The 22,642-nt window shown below is 40.1% G+C and overlaps 1 protein-coding gene across 2 annotated transcripts in view; it reads right to left on the bottom strand.

Moving 5' to 3' along the window:
* Positions 1–466: 466 nt before the first annotated feature.
* The window catches only part of ZFC3H1 (zinc finger C3H1-type containing), a 62,041-nt gene continuing 39,865 nt past the window's right edge, over positions 467–22,642 (bottom strand). For both annotated transcript variants that reach the window (XM_090042540.1, XM_090042539.1), the window contains exons 22-35: positions 21,060–21,246; positions 20,483–20,671; positions 18,121–18,358; positions 17,417–17,522; positions 17,139–17,337; positions 16,170–16,264; positions 15,233–15,343; positions 12,277–12,381; positions 12,018–12,183; positions 10,145–10,245; positions 8,658–8,759; positions 8,045–8,084; positions 1,451–1,513; positions 467–1,327 (exon numbers count right to left, since the gene is read on the bottom strand). In XM_090042540.1, the coding sequence (XP_089898666.1) occupies positions 1,190–1,327; positions 1,451–1,513; positions 8,045–8,084; positions 8,658–8,759; positions 10,145–10,245; positions 12,018–12,183; positions 12,277–12,381; positions 15,233–15,343; positions 16,170–16,264; positions 17,139–17,337; positions 17,417–17,522; positions 18,121–18,358; positions 20,483–20,671; positions 21,060–21,246 (1,840 nt within the window). In that variant the 3' untranslated portion in view covers positions 467–1,189. The remainder of the gene's footprint in view (positions 1,328–1,450; positions 1,514–8,044; positions 8,085–8,657; positions 8,760–10,144; positions 10,246–12,017; positions 12,184–12,276; positions 12,382–15,232; positions 15,344–16,169; positions 16,265–17,138; positions 17,338–17,416; positions 17,523–18,120; positions 18,359–20,482; positions 20,672–21,059; positions 21,247–22,642) is intronic.

Raw genomic sequence — 22,642 nt, forward strand, 5'->3', positions numbered from 1 at the left:
GCAGGTTTGCCAACACAAGATGAATTTTTTAATGCAAAACTTACTGACAACCAAACTTTTTTTTTTTCCAACTTTTCTTCTAAAAACTATGCTTTTGTGTTAAAACCTTAAATTTTAACCCAGCCCTTTTAACAGGGGTCTGCAGAGGAGTTACATTTACATTTTTTATAGATCTATATCTATATAAACCTACATCAATCTATATAGATCTTAGTAAAACTGTCCATCAATAAAACAATAAAAAGTGTTGTCAATAAATTTGCAGATTGTTATTAAAAAAACCCAAAAAACTTTCCTGGGTTGCCAACCCTGCCTCAAGGCTATCTGCTTACTTTAACTGAAAGAACAAAATAGACAACAGGGGTTTGGTTTTTTTTGAAGTTAACTTATATTGAAAATATCTTTGTATAAACAACTGTAATACTACAGAGTAGTATCTTAATACAAAACAGTTCAATATTAACTGTTCTTTAAACTGTTAAACTTTATTATAAATTAAAACTTCTTTACAAAAAAATTGCACATAATAATTGACCACTCTTGGGTTCTGATGCACTGGCATTTGCAATAGTTTCTTTAATCTTCAAGTTAAATAGTCTCTGCCATGAGTCCAGAATGCAGAAAGGGCAGTAAACAACCCTCTTAGAGCCTTCAAGTGCAAGAAGCATACTTGTGGCCATGGCAGTTACGCTTTTCTTAAGAGCGGCTGCTTTTGTTTTAAATCCTGTAATGGAAAAAATCTCAAAAAGGTTTAAAAAAGGAAAAAACAAAATGGACTTGCTTTTTACTGTAAACACAGCCCAGTAATTTATCCCAAACAGATCTCTCAGGCATCAGTGAGAGTGTCAAGTGAATCAGGAACAACACAACATAACAAAAAGGGAAACTAAAAGGAAAACTTAAAAAAAAAAAAAATAAAAGAAGTCTGTCATTTTGATTAACTATACTTACGTACATGATGTTATGAGAATCTGGCAGGGCCCAGAAGCAGGCCAAACAGGGAGTTCATTTATCCAGACAGAGGAGGATCTTGTTAATTGTTTCCAGGTTCAAGGAAAGAAGATTGGAGACTTGATATGCTCAGCAATACTCATCTGCCTTACACAGACATTAGGCATGGATCAGCCTGAAGAATCATTCAAATGATTTTGGCATTTAATAGGACTTAAGGACTGACTGCACCCAGTGTTCAGTGATTCTTGCTTTCTGTTCTGTAAGTGTTTAAATTTAAAAGCTCATCTAGGCTGACTCCAACCTCTTGGCACTTGGAAACTAGTTTTCTCAGGTTATCAGTTTTACCTCCTCCTGAGGCTTCAAACAAGAGTTGCTGCAAGAGATGGGGAAGCAGATATAAGATTTAGCCAGAGCTTGAGCATCACCACATCTATGGATATGGGACATGCAGAAAATATATAAAACCTCAAACTGAACCATAAGTAGAAAACATTACATCTTTCCACAGTGTTGCACACAGAGGTAACTTCTGAAGGGCTCTCTGATATAGATGATGGACCTGTAAAATGAAAATACACATCAATTCAGAGCTACCCTCCCCAGTGTTTCAGAATAAACACACAAACATACAGTTTCACACACATACATCTGTTGCAATAAAAGATAAAATACAAAATCTCCGCCTCCCATCCCGCTCTTTTAAACAAGTGCCCCAGAGTTAGGAAATCCCAGACTTAAACTTTCTTTTGCCTTAATTCTGACCCTTTGGTGCAAGTGTTAGTGTGATTAATGTCAGAATCCTATACTACTTTGGCCATGAGACTCCTGCCTCATTCACTGCAAGGAAGGACAATGGCAAAGCAATTCAGGCATTCAGCAGGCATCTTTTTCTCATCATTCAGTGCCCCTTCCATGCTCCCCCGCCACCACTGCATGCACTGCAAACCATATACTAAATATGAAACTGCTGAATAGGCTTTTATAGAATTTACTGTTACAGTATTTCTGCTTTATAAACATTAATACGTATGTCTTCAAAGCTCTTTTCCTGAGATATAGTAAAATTATTCCCATTTATGGGAAATGGAGGATCAGGGATGTCCAGAAAAAAAACTGCTTCAATCTGTATAACAGTGCTTCCCAAGCTTTTCCTCACTCCTCCCCACCACCCACCCCCTTCCCCCCCTTAGCAACACCCAATCCCTAACTGCCACCCTGGCTTCGCAGTACAGCAGGAGGGAACCGGTATTGAAGGGAATACCACATTGCCATAGCAGTCAAACTGAGGTGCCCAGCAGCAGCAGAGGCATAATCCAATGCTGCTGCTGCTGCCTCATCTTGGCAGCCATAGTGGCATGGTGCTCCCTCCTGTGCTGGTCACAGAAATATCAGGGGGCACATTGCCTTGGCCCCCCACCCCACCCAAGTCACCTATGGACCCTCCCCCAGATCCTCCAACACATCACCGATGCACCCCAATCCCTGTTTATTATGACCCCATCCACTGATGTTGCAATCCCATTTGGTGTCATGACCCACAGCTGCTCTACAAGTTTGCGGCATCTGAATTTCAAACCAAGACACAATCTACCAATTACTAGGGATCCTGGTTTGCTTTGTTAAGAAAAAAATCTAAAATTCTCTGACAACCCCCCTCCCAAAAATATTTTTTTTCCAGTCTCTCTCGCTCTCACAGTATCTATCTATATCTATCAGTTGAACACAATGTTTTGTTAATCTATTTACAAAATTTAAAGCATTTTGGAAGCCTATCAGTACCTCAATTATTACAATAAAAATTCTAAATATTTTGGAGTTTCATTTCACTTTTGTGAGTTTTTTTATCATGGAAAAATCAGAGTTACCCCTGTCCCCTCTATTCACCTGGACACAGGTTCAGCTTTGGCTGCCCCCCTTCTGCTTTGTAGTGCTCAGCAGCCGATATGCCAATACCCCTCACTCCCAAGCCACAGCCCTCCCCCATCCCTGCCAGTTCTCAACTTGCAGCCCCTGCCTACCCCCCACTCACTCCCTCCTGGCAGCAGCTCCCCCATGCCTCAGGTCCAACTCTGGCTTTTCTCCCGGCTGCTTTTTGGTAGTGAGCAGCCCCAATATGCCAGGGCCCTGTCCCTGCTTACACTATTGCCCTTAACTTCCAACCCACAGCCACCCGTACCCTGGCAGTGTCACCAACCCCTGCAGACAGGGATGTAAATATTGTTTAAAATGCTATGTGTTTAACCTCTTCCAATTATATCAGTTAGACAGTTAACCTATAAGCAATACATAGCTTAATGACCTCTGGCAGGAATGGCTCCAGCCTCTTACCTGCGCTATGCAGGGAACATAATGAATGGGTCCCAAGCTGCTGGCAAGGAACAAGCTGTGGGCAGGGGGATGTGGGCCCAGCTGAGCTGCTAGGCAGCACTGCCCAGGTGCCAAGCCACAGCTGCTTCTTGCTACCACAGGCAGGGGCTGGGGCCCTCTCCTGTGCCTGAATCCCAATTCCACCACCACAGGGGGTGGGGGAAAGTGCCAGGCTGCCCAGAGGGCTCAGGCAGGGACTTCCTCCCACAACACTGAGAGTCCCAGCTGTGCCCTAGGTTTGCCCAGCCCCCCTGCAGTGGTAGGGCCCCGGCAGGACGATGGGCTCCCTGCATCTCCTGCCATGCCTGTGCTCTTGCAGTCCAGACCTGGAAGGCTCCTCCACACTGCCAGGCTGGGCCAGGCCCTCCCCAGCTTACTTTGAGGAAGGGAAGGAGTGATCCTAGCAGGCAGCCTCCACCAAGCATGCTGCATCTTCCCCCTCCTGCCCATGGCCCTGGGCAGGATCCCTGGTGTGCCACTACCCTGAGGAATGCCTTGGGACTGGCATTAAACACGCGAGGGGCTACCAACGACCCCTGACACATGGCACCGCCTGCTCCAGCTGCCATGGCACCTCCTTGGGGTGAGCCAGTCGCAGACTCAGCCCTGCCTCAGGATTGGGCCAGGCCTTGCATGGCCTGAACACCACAGGCAGGAGGAGGAAGGGTGCAGTGCACCTGGTAGATGCCACCCCACTGGGACCAGACCCCTCCTTCCTCCAGGGTGAGCTAGGGAGGGTCCGGCCTGGCCTAGCAGTGCAGAGGAGCCTGCCAGGTCTGGGCTGCAGCAGCACAAGCATGGCAAGAGGCACAGGAAACCCATCATCCTGCCCAAGCCCTGCCACTGCAGAGGCGGGGAGCAAGCCGACCCTTCGCATAGCTGGGAGTGCTCTGGGCGCTCTGGCAGGAAGGACCCACTTGGCCCTATATGGGGCCCTGAACCTCCCTCCCCATGAAGGCAGGGTTGGGATCTGGGCACAAGAAAGGTCAACAGACCCAGCCCATTGGGGCAAGAGGAAGCCGCAGCTCCACAGCCAGGCAGCACCCCCTAGTGGTTTGGCCATGCCTGCTCACCATCCCCTGCCCACAGCTCTCTCCCCACCAGTAATTTCCAACTTCAAAGGGGACATCTGGATTTTTCTCCTTTAAAGGGGAAGATAACTTGATTTTCCACACAAAGCAGAAAACCTGGATCCCTGATGATTACTTTGCCTTTTATAACCATTTTATGTTAAAAAAATAACATCCCCTGGGAGGCAAATGGGTACAGTTTTCATTTTACACGTAGGGACACTTTATTCTTTAAACATAAGGGAAAAAAATCCAGGTCAGATGCACTGAATCAGAACACAGAACTTACCAATTCAAAGCCACATAAAAAAATCTTTCAAGCTCCCATGTTCTACTGCTGTGCTGCTGAGCACCCACAGCTTTCACTAATTTCAGTAGCTGCTGTGAGTGCTCAGCCTTTCTAAAAGCAAGGTCTCAGAAATCTCAAACTGGTCACCCAAAAAATAAACATTAATAACTACTTTGCTTTGTATGATGCAAATCCCTCAGAAAGACTCTAGCAGATATCAAGATACAACAGCTCTCCCAGTGGCAGATGGTTGGCTTCTCCTTGCCTACCATCTTAATCCCAACCCAAGAATACTCTCCCTCTTCTCCGCAAGTTCTATCATCATTACATGCCTTCCAATTTCCGCCGTGAAAGAGGCTAGGGAATCTATGGATTAAGAGCCTTCTTTCACTAGGCAACCCAGCTTCAACCCCTCAGCATGGTCCATCTAATAGGGCTGTGCGTAACAGGTATGTCTCGTTTCAATTTCAGATTCGGCCCCTTCTGAGGACAGCAATTCGTTTTGGTGTTTCAGATCACTGCTCCGTTTCAATTCAGCCAAATCAGTTTTGGAGTTTCAACACTGTTCTGGAGATTTGGATTGGCCAGGGAGAGGCAGGTTCTCTGGGTGGCTGCAGGTTCTCCTGTGGCTCCTCCCGCTGTACCTGCCTCTGCCCTGGTGGGGGAAGCCAAGGGAGAAGCCTCCATGGCTGCCCTGCCCAGCTGGCCCTAGCTTAGTCCTGGCATTTCAAAAAAAGCCCTGTACTCACTGGCTCTGACAGCGGTGACTGGGGCCTCTAGGTGCCTGTGGCAGAGTACCCCCATGCAGTGGTGATGCCCCCACCCCACCTGGCACCCATGTGGCAGCTGCCCCCCCCCACACCTATATGGCAGGGTGCCACGTGCTATCTGGGAGCTGGGGCGGTCATCCAGAGCTCGGCACTGTTCAGCCCTAGTGGGTCCTGCTCCCAGACAGCGCACAGCACCCTGGGGTAGCTGTCATGTGGGTGCCAGGCAGGGTGGAGGCAATCTTTGCTGCCCCACACTGTGCAGGGAGGGGTCTGCCATGAGCACGCAAAGGCCCTGATCACCACTGCCAGAGCTGATGAGTGCATGGCTTTATTTTGTTTGTTTTTTTGGTTTTTTTTTAAGTGCCAGGAGGCTGGGCTGGGCAATGGATGGGGCCAGCCTGGGCAGCCACGGGGGCTTCTCCCGCAACTCCCCTGGCTGAGCTTGGCACAAACTACACCAAGAAGACTTGGGTGCTGGCACTGGCTCCAGCCAGCAGCGGCAGCCTGCCATCATCCCTCATGCAGGTCTGGGGGCCCACACCCCCAGGAGGGCTGTGCCGCACCCCCAGACCTGTGTGTGAGATGACAGCAGGCCGCTGTCCCCCCGTCAGAGCACTGGGATTGGAAGGGACCTCAGGAACAGACTGCAGATCCTGGCCAGCTACAGATGACAATATCAGAGTAGTCCTTCCACCCCTCTTCCCCCTTCCTCCCCTTAGTTTCTGTTTCCCCGCAAGCCCGGCTCTGAAACATCCAAAACTTTCCAGATGGTTTTGTTTCGGAGATGTTTCAGAGCCTTCCATTTAGTTTTGGATGTGGTGTTCTGGCCCGTTTCAGTGCTCGAAACACCTTCAAAACGAAACAGCTGCCGAACTTTTGCACAGCCCTACCATCTAGTACACTGAAAGAGACAAGAGTCTTGTGAAAAACAGCCTGCAATCATGTAATTACAGATTCCAATGAAATGCATGTGATGGGGCAGATTAAAATTACTCTTAGTATCATATCATAGTGCTTAGGGTTGGAAGGGACCTAAACAGATCATCAGGTCTGACCCTCTGCCCTGGGCAGGAACCATATCATATCACCCCAGCCAAATATCTGTCCAGCCTCCTCTTGAAGACCCCCAAGGTAGGAGAGAGCACCACCTCACTTGGGAGCCCATTCCAGAACCTGGCAGCCCTAATTGTAAAGTAATGTCTCCCGATGTCCAGCCTGAATCTTCTAACAATTTGTGAACGTTATTCCTAGTAACCCCGGGTGGTGCATGGGGGAACAGAGCCTCCCCCAGTCCCTGCTGGTCACCCCAGTCAGTTTGTAAATGGCCACCAGATCCCCTCTCAGCGTTCTCTTGTACAGGCTGAACAGGTTCAGGCCCTTTAGCTTCTCTTTGTAGAGCCTGCTCCGCTGCCCCTTAACCATGCGAGTGGCCCTCCTCTGGACCCTCTCAATGCTGGCCACATCCCTCCTGAAGTGCGGCGCCCAAAACTGGACACAATATCTTACTATTTATATTTTTTACCCTTATAGTACTTGACTTCAGATTGAGAGAGATAAGAAGCTTTAATATTATAGTTATAACTCCAGTGTTATCCATTATAAATCAGCTAAAATTTGGCCCTGCTGCACAGATCTCTAGTTTCAGTAAGAGAAATAAAAACATTAACTAGCAGGAAAAGGAAGCTCTTTTGAGGATTAGCTAAAACAATGACACAAAACATAATTAAACATTCTGGCATATCTCCATTTTATGGAAAGCATAGTCAAGGAAAAATATTTGTCAGGCTGAGATAACTTGGTAAATGGCCTGTCATTTGAGACTGAATATATGAAAATGTTTAACCTACAATATATCTTGCTCATTAAAAAGGTTTTGTAATGCATAGAAAAGGCATTAGTTAGAAACCCAGTAAGTCCAGGACTTGGGTTGCAATATATACATCCTGCCTTACTGCTCTCCCAGTACAGTACATTTTCCCCATAAGCAATAAACGTAAGTTACTGTTACTGTCAACACCCATGTGGAGGTTCCACTGAGAACTGCTGTAGTATTAACATTTTGGCCAAGCAAAGCAACGTTCAGTTTGATGGATTTTGTTTGTCTGTGTGCAAATGTGTTGACTTTTGATCACCGCATTTGATCAAATCCAGGATTTCAGGGTATGTTGAAGACTGTTGCACAGAATTCTCTCACCAAAACTATTAGGAACATCTGAGAGAACTGATCATGGAAGGGGATGGGGGGGGAAGCCCACACACTGAGACTCCTGCATCTGCTTAACCTACCCAGTAGCTTCAAGCAGGTGTGTAACTACTGATTACAAGAACCAAATTTTGGCAACCATTAACATCTTCCAGCATAACAATTTTACTTCCTTCCATCTTGGTTCTAGGTATCTTCCCAATAGAGTTAACAATCAAGCAGAAACCAAACCAAGGGGAGTTGCATGTACCAGGTTCAATCATGAGTAAACAGGAATATTGCTGACATGTTTAATTTTACAGACTCAGTTGCCAGGTACATAGTATATGTGGTATATAAATTTCACTAGAACTCTGCAAACAAAATGTTTTAACAACCAGTACTGACTTACTTCTCTCTGTCCCTTTACAAAGCACTCGGCAGCAATGGCTCTGAGGAAAAGAAATATATAAAAATGATTTATTCTTGCACGATATTACATGCCATTATTGGCAGAATACGATGGTGGGATGAAACTACAAAGTCCTTGAAAGTAACAGACTAACTTCCAATGATGTTAATCTATAGTGAAAAGAAAAAGTAGCCATTTTTAAACAACCTTACATGAGCAAGACATTTCAGTGGTTTTCCCTTATGAACACACACTGAAGAAAATGATCAGTTCAGCATCACTGGATAATGAAGATTATTGCTATTGTGATATATAAAGGGGAGGGTAGAGAGGAGGAGACAGAAGTCAATTAAAAAGGCAATTGTAAATACATTTTCCATATTTATCCACACAATATTTGCTTAAATAGTATTTTCTACAAGAAAATTCATTTTAAAAATAAGAGCAACATTACCTTTTTTGATGCAACGAACTGTTAATGCTGAAAGACTAAATTAATGAAAAGACTTCCAAAATAAACCCAGTCTGAAAGGCACTTCAGATTACCTTTGTGATGCAAATCTTATAAACAAAAGTAATATCTATGAAAACAGATGTATGACTGTTGCATTACATTTTCCAGATGGCCAGGCATGTTGGGATATTATACGTAAACATCTTGGCTTGAAGTTTCAGAATCTGAATGTTGCTCTCTTCCCAATATTGTCGAAGCAGCCTGTAAAAAACATTTAAAGCAAGCAAGCATATTTCTAATCTTAAGGAACAGGAATTAAAAAAAACACGGTTTAAAGATATAAATCATGTTGAAATAATCAAGACATACCAAGTGAAACCACTGTAGACATTATAGACATTATTTTTATGTAACCTGAAAAGTTACTCAGAAGCAAACATTTAGGAAGTCAAACTGCAGGGTCAGAAATACATAAAGCATGTTTTTGATGTACATGTGTATTATGTGATAGGGGTAAAAAATCTAATCCTCAGCCTGCCTGATGTGGTATGCATTTCCAGGAAGTGTTGTAAACTAAATGCTTCCAAACTGAAAATCTTGTATAGTCACATGGTTAGGAACTAACAGCAGATCTCTTTCCTTCCATTCTGTAAATACTGGCAGTACTGGAAGAGAATACAAATTCCATCTAGATGCAAATATTTCTAAACAATTGCATTTTAATAGTACCATTAGGGGGAAAAAAATCTTAGTTAGCAAAAGATTATTAGTTGGACAACTCATCCATTTTACTTTGTGATACTTAAAATATTTTGATATTTCAAGCCATAATGAAGAAAAAGTTAGGGCCTTAACGTTTTTCCAGTCCTTAAGTAAAAAGTGACTATTTCAATAACAGTTATTACCTGCCTCCACTGAATAAATATGCATTTTTAAAACACTTCCCAAGTATCAATCACTCCAGCTGTTGCATAAACAGCAAAATCTTATGAATGGGAATGCATAAAAAGTTCAAAATAAGTTTATCAAATAAAGGCTGAACACATTTAAAGCTAAATCTCAAAGTTGTAGACTACTGTACTCGTGTTTTCTTTGTCTTGTGCTGAAACTAGGTATTGACAAAGTTCAGTCTAAAAACCATCACCATTGCCTTTTTTTTTTTTTTAAATGTTTTCTGCCTAACCCAAAGCTCAACCAGTTCGTGTTAATCATACTCCACTGTGTCATGTAACCCAGGCAGCAATAACTTGTCTACAGACAGAACAAAAAATCTATTCTCCATCAGGAAGGGAGTGACAGGCCAAAACATAAGATATAGCAAGGAAACACTTGTTCAAATTATTAACTGGTCCCTTCTTTACATTCCCTGATCACCCCAGCAGATAGTATTATAGTGCTCCATTACCAAAATTTAAAGATGTTGGTATCAAGCCCTCTTATGGAGAAGCCCTGCTAGCATTATGGCAGACAAACAGCCCGAATCTCCATTAAAAAAATCTGATCAGGTTAGACTTTTACACAGAATTTTATATAAACACCTTGTATCAAAAAAGCTATACGATAAAAAAAAAAAAAACAACATTCCTTAAGTTATAAGCAAGATGACATGCAATTAACTTAATGCATTTTTAAAATTTTTCTCCTACCTCAGCGCAAGTCCAGGATTAGTAGGCATGTTAGAGCAAAATCGTTCCAAGGTTTTGGAATGCTGAGACTTTGGGACACAGCTCAAATAGAAGAGAATTACCTGTAAAATTTGATTTGTAAAAAGAAAACAGAAAAAGAATCCATTTTAACACTGACTATATATTCTAACTGCCTGCAATTTTTTTGACACCAGGATAATGGCCGGAACAAAAATCTCTAAACACGAACTGTGTTACTGCCTTGCTTCAACCTGTAAAAAGCATACAGCACACCAAACCTGAAGCCTATGACAGCAAAGTTTCCCTCCTGCCTCCAGAAAGAAATAAGTCATCATGAATATTCCTTCCTTCCTTTTTCGTGTCTTTGGGACAAAGTATTTAGAAGAATTTGCTGATTTCTTAGAATCTAACCTGGCACTTCCACTATGACCTTGAACTTGCGACCTCTGGGCTGCCAACTGTGCACCTTAATGCACATGTCACCCCAGCCCCAAGTAAGAGAGCTAAAATTTGTAATACACTAGCAAACTGCCTGTCAAGAATGATGGGAGGGCAGGCAGGCACGGAGCCCTGTGTCTGCCCCGCCCCACCCCACCCCCATCTGGGGCCACACTCCCCTCTTTCCACCCCTCAGCTTTAGGGCCCAGACCCACTCCTACCCCCCTATCCCCTCCACCGGTGTTGGGCTTGCTTCTCCCCTCCCACCAGACAAACAACAAATCAGAGTGCGAATAAAGTGTTATGGACAGGCAAATTAAGGCTTTTATATATATAGAATTGAGAAGGTGAAGCTCAAATACCTGGTGCTCAAGATGAAAGTTGTTCCAGGTAACACTTCATGGGGTTTAAGTTTTAAGCAACAAGACAACTGGAGAGTCTAAATCATATATTTACTACGCAACTATGAAGTAAAAATTTTAGAACTGCTTAACACTCACTACAATTAGAAAAAAATACAGATACGCAGAAGAATTTTATCCAGATCTGACATCAGTCATTGAGCAGTTTGTTTTAATGCTTGTTTATATGGTGTTCTACAACTAAACACCAAAAAGCAGATATTCTGCTGCTGTCATTTGAAATGCCTCTGTTGGAAGTCAATCAACTCTGCTGGTTTACACCAGCTCCAGATTTGACCCAATAAAACTGACTGCATTTAAGTATAGTTAAAACTGATCAACGTAACTGTTACTGAATGGAGGAAAATGACATGGAAATATTATAATTACTAGATAGCGTTAGGTACTAATACAAGAAGTGCTTGCTATATATTTGTGCTGTCACAAAAAGAATTGGCCCCAATAAAGTATATCATGTGTTCTGTCATAAGAATTCTAAGAAAAAGCACTGTAGACAGTTTAGTGAAATTACACCACAAGCCACTGATACACTTGTTTTTGATCACTCCTGTAAATCTCCAGAGGGTCGTCCCTTACCCCACTTCTTTCACTAGACTCACCTAAGGACTTTACTGTCTCTTCTTTTTACATTTGGCCCTTATCCACTCTTGAAAGTTTTAATTAGCATCTCCCAACAGTAAACTCCTGAAGCTTTCTTTTTAACATGTCCCTTTGTAACATACATCTCCAACTAACTCTCCAGCATCACTTTTAGATGTTTTATCAACTTAAAAACTTTCTCCAAAATGAGCTTTCATTCTTAATCCATTTTTGCTGATTTTAAGATTGTAACTGGTAACTCAAATATCCTTTTCATCTCCCCACTGTTCCACCTTCACATTATTGTAAACCTTCATTGTCTTTGTCTACCTATATACTCTCTTTCCTCCCGCACTGCCAACTGACATAGTAAGTTAAGAATGCTCATCCACGTAGTACTTTAACATAAAAATAAGTTACTGAAAAATTCTTACCTTATTATGAAACTCATAGTTGGTCCAATAATCAGCAGTGCTAAAAGGAATTGGGTATCGTGTAGGGACTGTAACTAGACACCTGTTCACCAGATCAGTAAAAATTTTAAATTCTTGAACTTTATTGTTGGATCCAACAACTTTGCTATTGATAAAAACAAGGTAACTGCAAAGAAACAAAAACAAAATGAAAAAACAGCATAATGAAAATTCTGAGGTTTTTAAATTTTAAAATGGTAAGTTATGCAAGGAAACTTACTCCATCCAAATGTTCTGCACTGTTTCTGGCTGCATCACTGCTCCTAGCGCTGCTTCATAAGCATCCAGTGCTTCACCAACACTTGCAAGAAGAGACTGGCATAAACTGTTTTAAAAGTTGAGGGACATGGTTAGAGAGGAGAAAGGAGAGATTTGCCTTAGGTTGCATATTAAGAAATTGAGAGGCACAATCAAGAGTTTCACATAGGTAGAAGAAATATTAAATGCTGATAAAAAAGTAATGTGAGATCAATTTCAAATGTTATCATGTAGTATTAAAACAGCTAGTCCTCACACTGCAGATAATGAAGAATATGAAGCCTAATTATTTACAAGGTTGCATTCAATTTAAATAAAAAAATTTTAAAAACTCTTACCTTCTCATTTCTACTCTTGAAAATTACCTTTTTACCAATCCTTATGTAAGAATACTCTTTGACTGCTGCAGAATTGAGACAGGTGTCAAGAGCTTCCCTCTGGAAAGCTCCAGAACAATAAATTCCAAAGTTAAATTGATCAAAGCACTTGAGAACAAGCATCAGACTGCGGCTAAGAAATAAATGCTAATAGTTCCAAAACACTGCTAAGTTGTCAATAGCTAATATACTGACCACCTAGAAAAAATCATGACAAACATGGTCAAACATTTAATCTTGTTCTCTGACAAAAGATTAGACTAATACAGGACACTTCCAAAGACAGAAGTGACCAGATGAGAAATTTCTGTCCAAGACCCAACCAACCATCCTTACTCTACAGTATAACTAAGAGCAAACAGAAGTGAACAAAGGAAAGCAATTTTAGATGGAAAAAAATGTATGCAGGAACAAAAAAAAAAAGTGGGGAGTAGAAGGTGTCTAGAAATACAAATATAGTAAAGTAGCTGAAGAACTCATTATGCCCTAAGGCTGCACAGTGGGTAACCAGAGGTCTTTCTTGTAATACTCAGAGAAAGTATGAACAAAGGATCAAGTCACTATCTTGCCTATCTCCTTGCTAAAGAACACATGCTGTTTCCAAACACAACGTTGTTCCTTGATCCTTTCAGGCTGTTATTTGCCCTTTGAGATTCTGTAATATAGCAATCCACTTGGCAAAAGTGAATTTTGATGCTTTTTGTCCTCTGCACCTGAAAAAAGGAAAGAGACATCTAATGACTTAAATCCATCTATCTTTTTGAAAATATATCTTCAATGACCTGTGCAAGTTCTCTTTCTAGGTAGCATAGGGATGTGCAGGTAATTTCCCATAACTGAGGGAAAATAGCATATTTAATCCACGATTCACATTTTATAATGATGAAAATGGACCATTACAATTACCTAGCCTGATCTTAGAATTATAGAAAATTAGGGTTGGGAAGGACCTCTGAACGTCATCCAGTCCAAGCTCCAAGCAGGACCATGCCCAACTAGATCATCCCAGTCAAGCTTTTGTCTACCCAGGTCTTAAAAACCTCCGAGGATGGGGATTCCACAACCTCTCTGGGTAACTTCTTCCAATGCTTTACTAACTGCCAAGTGAGAAGGTTTTTCCTAATAAACTATTTCTCCTTTTTCTGTCATCTGTCACCACTGAAAACAGTCTAGCTTCATCCTCTTTGGAACCACCCATCAGGTAGTTGAAGGCTGCTATTAAATCCCCCTTCAGTCTTCTCTTCTCCGAACTAAATATGCCCAGTTCCTTCAGCCTCTCCTCAGAAGTCACATATCCCAGCCTCCTAACCACTGTTGCCCTCCACTGGACTCTCCAGTTTGTCTACCTCCTTTCTGTAGTGGGGCAAGAGGCCCAAAACTGGACACGGTACTCTAGATGTGGCCTCACCAGTGGTAAAGAGGTGAAGACTCACTTCCCTCGATCTGCTAGCAACACTCCTACCAGTGCAGCCCAGTATGCCATCAACCTTCTTTGCAACAAGGGCACACTGTTGGCTCATATTCAGCTTCTTGTCCACTGTAATACCCTCTTGTCAACTGTAACCCCCTTCTGTACAAGAGATAAAACTTCTCTGAAATAACTTTTGGTTCAACAAGACTGACAAAAAAACTATACAAATCTCATTTAACTCCATTACTAGCAATTTTTCAGGCAGCTTGAAAGCCAATTTTCTAGCAATATTTGGAGAGTTAGTCTGGTCTTATTTGAAAAACCACATAGCTAATGACAGAGGTGATGAACCCAAATCCATGAGACAGGCTTCTTAAATGACAGTGTAAAGTGGGCATAAAACTATAACGACTATGCTAAAAAGTGTCATCTTTAGCCATCATAGTGACGACTACTACTTTCTTCTGGAAAATCTTCAAGATCCTTGCCATCAGGTGAAACAGTGAAGAAAAAAGTTCGAGTGGCTGAATATGACCGAATTTTGGTATCTCTCTTATTTAGGCATGACTCACTAAAAAAGAAAAAGAAGTCATTGGCATTTTCCTTTGAAGTTTATAAAAAAAAATAAATAAATAAAAAAATCTGTGGACAGCCCCAACTTTAGGGCATATCATTAAAGGTTCCACAAACAAAAGGAAAACTGGGACAGTGAATGTAGTAAGAACAATGCTGAAAGCAAAAGCAAAAAATGAAATTGGAAAAGCCTAGGATAAAAACATGGAGACAACTGAAAGACTGAAAAGAAAGTCTGCAAGAAACTGCATAAAGGAAAAAAATAAAAGGTCATTGGTCCTCAGGGACAGATCAATTCACAGGCTATTACCCTGTCTAGAGGCAGAATTTGTGAAAACTCTCTCAAGTGTGGCGTGTTGGGGGTCTGTGATGATATCCTTCTCACAGCTCCATAAATCTGTGTCTGTTCTGCAGCAGTCAGGAAGCATCCATAAGAACTGTCAGACTGGACCTTCAAGGAACTCAAAGTAGTACACTCTTAAGTAAATAAGATGCATTAGAAATAAGTACATGAACAATTTACTCAGCGATCCAGTATTTCTCAGAGAAATTCTCACCAGTAGATCTGCCATAGATACGGAACATGCTGGTTTAAAACATCATCTGTAAGATGTTCTTTATACAAAGGTGGCGTAAATTCAATTGGAATTGGAAAATTCAAGAGATACCTGAAAAAAAAGTGATGTAAAAACCTGAACATATAATATACTCCTACACAGAAATAATCCCGCTATACGCAAAATATTTACTGATTTACATTTAGAAATACAATTGACAATCTTGAATTCAAAATAAAGTAAAAGACTTTATCACCATCATTTTCTATGAATTCTATTTAAAAATAAATAATCTATCTTTATTGATTTACTTTTAAAGAAAAATTAACTTCTTTTAAAAAAAATATTTCTTCCTTTTCAACATTTTTCCTGATTAAGCCACTACCCTAGTTAATTATGCATATACTTAAGAGCTTTGCTGGGACTGGGAGTCTTATGCAGATACCTAAATACATAAATTCAGTAGTGTAAATATTAGGCACTAAAATTTACACTACTGAATAAATACTTAGATACTCAGTCCTGCAAAATCTGACATTAAGTCATCATTTTTACCTCCTCCACCAAAATACCAAGGAAATGAAGTCACTACAAAATATTAAAATAAGTGTAACTACAAAATGCCTTAACTTTGTTCAATTTAAATCTGCAGGCAGAACATGAGTACAAGCAAATTAAAAGGATGATCCTCAAAATATTATATAATAAACTTTAAATATTAGGCACTATGTGACAGATTCTTAAAAAATGAAGGCATTAACTTTAATACTTTAAAATTGCCTGCCTTGGGTAGAAAAAGGTACTGCACCAAGGTCCTGCAGTTTAAGAAAATGAAGTAAATTGTAAAAGTCTCTCATTATCTTATCAGACGGGTGTCTTTGGTCAAAGAACATTCCTTACATGCCACTGTGAAAAGAAATTCTTCCTCAAAACATACCGTAATAAATCCATGGGACTGTACTCTTGACATGAGTTCTCAAAGAAAGCTGCCACAAATTCTTGTAACAGTGAAGGAATACTGTCTGATCTTTTCTGTTTTAAAAAAGTTAGGTCGAGAATTATGTGATGTCTAAGTCACAAGAGTAAGCTAAACACACAAAACTTAATTACTGTCTTAATTTAGTAAAGTTCTACTTTCCACATTATACCAAGAGGGAATAATTTAATTAGGCCAAACTACAGGCATGTGTTCATTTACATTTCGACACCCGCTACTCTCCTTGCATGAGGCTGTGGTTTGAGCACAGGACTGGAATCCAGTAACTCATGAGTTATGAACCCAAATCTAATACCAAGTCTTCCTATCGCTGTAGGTGACCCACTCTGCTTCAATGCTGTAGGCAACCCACTCTGCTTTCACGCTCGTTTTCCTATTTATAGGAGGATGACACCATAAGGGCGTTGCAAATCTTAGTTATTAGCTAGAAATGTTGAAGATTAGAAGAACTATGTTACTACCAAATATTACTTACTGTATATAGCAAGACACAAACACACTAATTTTGCAAAACAGAAACCAGGTCTGCTTGCAGACATTAAACAAAACAAAAACAAAAACATGCTTTATAGGAAGCAGCAGTACATTACTTCAACCTGGCTCAGCAGCATCTGTAAAGATCAGGCGCTTCAGTGTGGCTTTTCGGCACCTTTAGCTAAAGCTGATTCAATCAGCTATTAGATAAAAGCACCAAAAAGGCCATTCTGCATCCAATCTTTGCAGATATCGGGTAGGCTGGATTCAAGTAACATACTGCCTCTTCTGGGCATGCGTGGGGCTTGGCACAAGCGTGCACTGAGTTTAAAGTAAAGCACCAGGGGGTTGGGGGTTTGGTTTTTTTTACGTCTGCAAGCACCCCAGAAGACCATTATAAGGAGGGTTTTGTTTGTTCATTTGTTTGTTTGTTACCTGTGAAATGAGGAATTTGCACACATGATAAAAAATCTGTGCATTTTGAGGTTTTTTCTCAAATGCTGTAAGCCACACAGCACAGGCTTTGTCGTTCTGTTCCATCCGCAAGTACAACGTGACTAGGGATTCCAGCAGCTGATAGTTGAGAGGACAAAGCTCCAACAATGATCTACAAAGCTCAACAGCTGACTCCCACCTTAAACATAAGTAAAAGTAAAAAAATGCTGATTTGAACTTTTATAGGAAAAGAAGTCTCTTTTTAAACAAGGTCTTACCTTTCCAGAAGCTGCAGCAATGAAATCATGTTTCTGTAGAGTGGAAGACAGACAGCTATTCTTTCATTAGCTGTAATATTTTCATCAGTACACGTTTGGACTGCATCTGGAAAAAAAAGCTTAAAGGTAAATTTAAAAAAAGCTCCTGTCAACATGAATTTGAAGAAGGAAAAAAGTGGCATTTGGAATTAAAAACCTCTTGTGATTATTTTCATCACAGTCTTACTCCTCCTTCCTGACAACTGATAATTGTGCCTTAACTGTTCAATTCAGATTAATTCTATGCTGCAGGCTGAAACATACATATACTCCAAGATGGTTTTAAATATTCCAGCTGGGTATCAGGAGAGCACAGCTCTTCAGATGCTAGAAGATAAGCTATGTCCTGCTCTCACAGGCCATCAGTCCTTGCTCTGGCAGAACAAGAGGGTAAGCGTTACTGTTCAAGTCTTACAGGTTCTAGATAACTGAAGTACCAAAGGCAAACCACACCTATCCCCTTTAAAAAGGTGCAAGGAACAGGATTTAAACATTTTGCCTTTCTACCTTACAGTACCGTTTGCTAGGGTTAGGGGAGGGGCTCACTGCTTTCAGCACCCATAGTTGAACCCTGATTTGCGCAGGTAACATTACTCGCTTGTTTTGAATGAGGAGAAAAGGCTATACAGAAGAATTATGTACATCATTTACTTTTCTAAACTCACCTTCAAACACAGCTAACAACATATCAGGATTGGTCTTGATATCTTGCACTGTTTGCCATGGTATCAAAAATGGCTCTTTGCTCATTATCCTTGATGGGTTGGCATTAGCAGGATCATAGAACTTGACAGGGAGAATGTTGAATTCTATTAGATGTATATAAGCTAGCCAAGCTAAACAGCGGTCACTTAATGTAAGGCATTGTGCTATTATTGTTTCATTAGCTGATTTCAAAGCATTCTGTAAAAGGTAAAAACAAGACTACATTTTAGTAATAAAACCTTAAATACGAGAAGATAAGAGAATCAAACTGAGAGAAAATTAAATATTTGCCATACTCCCTAAAGTTTATAACCTTTCTGCCAAAAACTGCTGTGGGAGCAATTCTGATGTCCTTACTCATGAGAAAAGGCTGGACTCTATTTGCTCCTGAGCACCTTTTAAGTTCCATTACAGAACCAGTAAGTTGTATGCAAACCTACTGAAAGCACTGGAGCTGCACAGCCATCACTGAAAGCATTATTTAAAAAAACACCTTTGGTAAAATTTCTGTACCTTCTGGTTAAAGTATACCTTCAGGCTTTGCAGCAAGACTAAACCAGCCCAATAAGACTGGCAGATGCAAAATAACATTTGTTGAACAGGAGTTAAACCAAAAAACCTGGACAAAATACATCTGCTTTACACTCAGAAAAAACTGAAAACTCTTATTAGCAGATCTGGGAAACTTATCTTCCAATATGTTTAATTGCTAAAGCATGCAGTTTTATAGGGATCCAAATAATTTGAAAACTCAGGGTGAACTGACAATAAAGGGGAAAAAGTTAAAAACATTAAGATATTTCACACAAGGTTCTCTGGGTGAATTTGATATCTTTTATTAAAGCAACTTCAAATAGTTGGAAACATTTTTTTAAGCAAGCTTTCAGGTTTAAAAACCTTTCATCAGGCTGAAAGTTTCTGCAGTTGGTGTGTGCTCTTCCTGGATGGAATGAAAAGTAAAGAATCCAGAGGCTGAGCTGGTATGCATACAAGACAGGCAGTCAATAAAGATGTAAACTGAGTCAGTGGGTGAGACAAGCTGGGTGGGAGGTTGGGGGGGAAAAAGGGGGATGAATATTGGAGAGGTATCTGGGGAGTAAGATATTTCAACGTTTTCAAAGCTTAAAAATGTAAACTTTGTTTTCAAACAGAATTTTTGTTCAAATACAAACCAAATCATCAAAAAAAAATTAAATAGGCTTAAGATCAAACCATGTTTCAAACTAAACATTTCAGGTGGACCTGAAACAAAATTTGTTTTCCTGCTTATCACTGAAGATAAGCAGATTTCCAAAAGATTTCCAGTTAAAATTAACATGTACTAAATACAGGTCAAGCAAAAACTACACTATCCTGGCCAGTTCTCAAACATATTTATAATCATCTTATATTAGACCAATGCCAAGATGGAGGATGATTTTCTAACTAAACTGGCAGCTTAAGAGAGTTATATGCTGCTTTTTTTTTTTTAAAGCTACACAGCTAAGAAAAATGTTTTGATTTATTTTAAGGTATTCAGACATTGGGCTCCACCTGCTGGTAAGCATGAAAACCTTAAAACCTGCATATGTCAGAGCTCCCTTTTGCTATCAGCAAATGTCATCTTATTTCTCACCTCTGACTATTAGGAGTTTATATCAACCTTAGCTAGTTTTATAACATCTTCTCTGCATAGCAGAGGCAAACAGTGAAAGCAGGGTGAACACTGAGATCCCTACAATCAAAGCAACCAGCAAATCATCTACTGCTTACAAAAAAAAAGAGAAAAAAAGTCAGTCACATGAATGCTTGTTAAGTAGTACAAGGAGGAAAATAAACAAGATAAAACCTAACACTTTAAAAACAACATCAAATAATACACTATTTCCAAAGGACAATTCTTATAAAAATGGATTACATCAAACCACCAATACTGTTTTTCAAATTTGTCTCCTTGAACCATTTAGTTAAAGTAAAAATGAAGGTACCATAGACATTTAAGAAAAAGAATGCTGCTTGGTCAATAATGCAGTACTATACTTTATTTTTCTTTAAATAATTGCATCTTATGAACAGTTCCCTGCACAGTCAAGAGCAGATTCTTCTTGGTGGCATTCAAAATATTTTAAGAATTCATGCAAGATGAAGTTATAAACCCAAATCTGTTTTAGCATAACAAGAAAAAGGAATCCTTTCAAATTAATTTCCTGACACCTAAATAGAGCAGCTCTTCTGGAGATGGAGCCATAAAGAAACAAAGACAACACCTGAACAGTTCCGTAAAGATATACCATTTAATATATTCCATGTAAGAGTTTAAAATGCATGCAACTAGGAAGTCACCTGAAGTAGAGCAAGAGCATTTTGATGCCTTCCTGTAAACAGACTTAAGTGAACTCTGTAGAGTAGGGTCTCCAGGAGCTGAAAGGACAGAACAGAGTTTTCTTCGGCCTCTCCCATTTCCATTAGGAACTGCAGCATTCTTCCACAGACATAATCCTTCCCATCAAAGGAGGTTTCCAAGCTCAGAAACTAGACAAAAAATTTTTAAAATATCAAAATCTTCCCTAAAAGATGACATGTGTAAAGCTATTTAAATAACTTCCAACATAGTCAAGTAATTCATTTGTATGCATTAATAATAAAATTTTTAATACAGGTTCAGAAATGTTCTAAAGAAAATGTTCCATTCCACTACTACTGAGGATCAGGCATTTCACACATACCTTTACTGTGTTATCCTTATTTAAGCTGTCACCCCATTAAATATGATATTTTGTCCACATCCTTAGTTCTCAAACACAAAATGCACCTCTTTCTCTGACATAGTCTAAACATACATTGTTTAATACAGTATTGGTATACCATGCACTATAAAACAAGAGAGCTTGAAGTTTTATAGTAATATTTTATTGCTTACTGTCCACCAGATTTGGTAAGTAGGGGCATATTCAACTGCTGTTTCACACATCTCCTGCACTTCCTCCTTGGTTCCTCTTTTTGAAAACAGTTTGAGGTAATGACACCAAATTTCAGGGTTCTCCTTGTTGTTTTCTAGTGCTCGAGCCAGAACATTTAAAGCAGAATCCAAGCACTCTGAGGATGAACTATGAAGAAAGTCAGACCATTTTATTAAATGTCACCATTTTTATTCATATATTTAAAGACAGTGGCATTAGGACTTATAAAACTTAGAAAACTAAAATCCACTCCCAAAAGAAAAGTAACACTTAGAAGAATGTGGCCAATTAGCATTTTCAAATTCTGTGTCAACTTTTTGTTGTTGCTGTTGTTTTGGGGTTGTTGTTTTTTTTAATGAAGTGGACAACTGCAGAGAGGCTTTCCATATTTATATACTTTGCATAGTGACAGTACACACTCTATGAAAATGAAAGATAAGCCAACTCTCTGGATCAAAAGGCCAGCTGAAATATTGCTAAACTGACCAGAGGTGAATTACTCATAGCTAGAGATCCTCACTATAAAAATAGCTGAGAGACTGAAACAGCTCCACCTTTCTGGTTCATAGATAAAAGAAGAAAGTTGGACATCTGTCTTAGGAGAGACTTCTTTCAATTTTCTATTATCAGCATACCTCTCACATCTACTTTTCACCGAGTGTCAAACGGCTTGCAATGTTAATTTACATGATCATTTACAGGTAACCAGTTTGATCTGCAAATACAGCTTCCCGCTTTTGTAGGTTATTGTTAAGCCTTGAGTACAGCAACATAATAGAAAAATAGTTTCAAGCAGCCAACCATAAGATAGGCTGCAAATGAAAAATCTCAGTTTGTAAGCATCAAATAACCACCATAAATCTAGAGAATGCTGCTCAGGCCACATTTAGTCTGGCAATCTATTCCTTTTGAAGATGCTTTACAGACAACATACATTTGAACAACACAATCGTGTAAATGCAAATTTTAAATATCAAAACAGCTTGTAAATACCAAAACAGCTTATGTGCATTTCTGTTTATGCATACAATTAATTCCGAAAGTCTGTAAAAAGATCTTAATAGTGTATCTCAATAAATAAAAAAAGACATTTTAACTTCTGATGATTTTAATCTGCAGATCACTGTACCTGTCCACTCCAAAGCAACAGCTAAGTGACTTCTCATGAAAAGAACTTCCACCTTTCTCACTGCTTTTCTAGCAACTCCCCAAATCTCTTTAGCCCACACAAAAGCAAATAGGTAGTTCTTGGGATTAGGTTCCACATCCCCCACTAGGATGAAGGTTTGTAAGTCACAGCAGACAGCTGCACAGAACTGCTGAGCTGCTCTAGGTGACTGCAGCTACTTTTATTTTCCAATCAGCTGTGCAGGACCACAGCCGTGATCCAGTCAACTGGAGAAGCGCCACCCTTTAAAGTAAAAACCACAGCAAACAGATAGCTGTGAAGCTCATCCTTTATTAGGTAACCTCCTCCAAACTAAGACGACTACAAGCTACCCAGATAAGAAAAATCTGGTTCTAGTATATTTCTAGTGAATGA

This window comes from Crocodylus siamensis, chromosome 4, assembly GCF_052110815.1.
Source record: "Crocodylus siamensis isolate JL-2025a chromosome 4, ASM5211081v1, whole genome shotgun sequence".
Taxonomy (NCBI): Eukaryota; Metazoa; Chordata; order Crocodylia; family Crocodylidae; genus Crocodylus; species Crocodylus siamensis.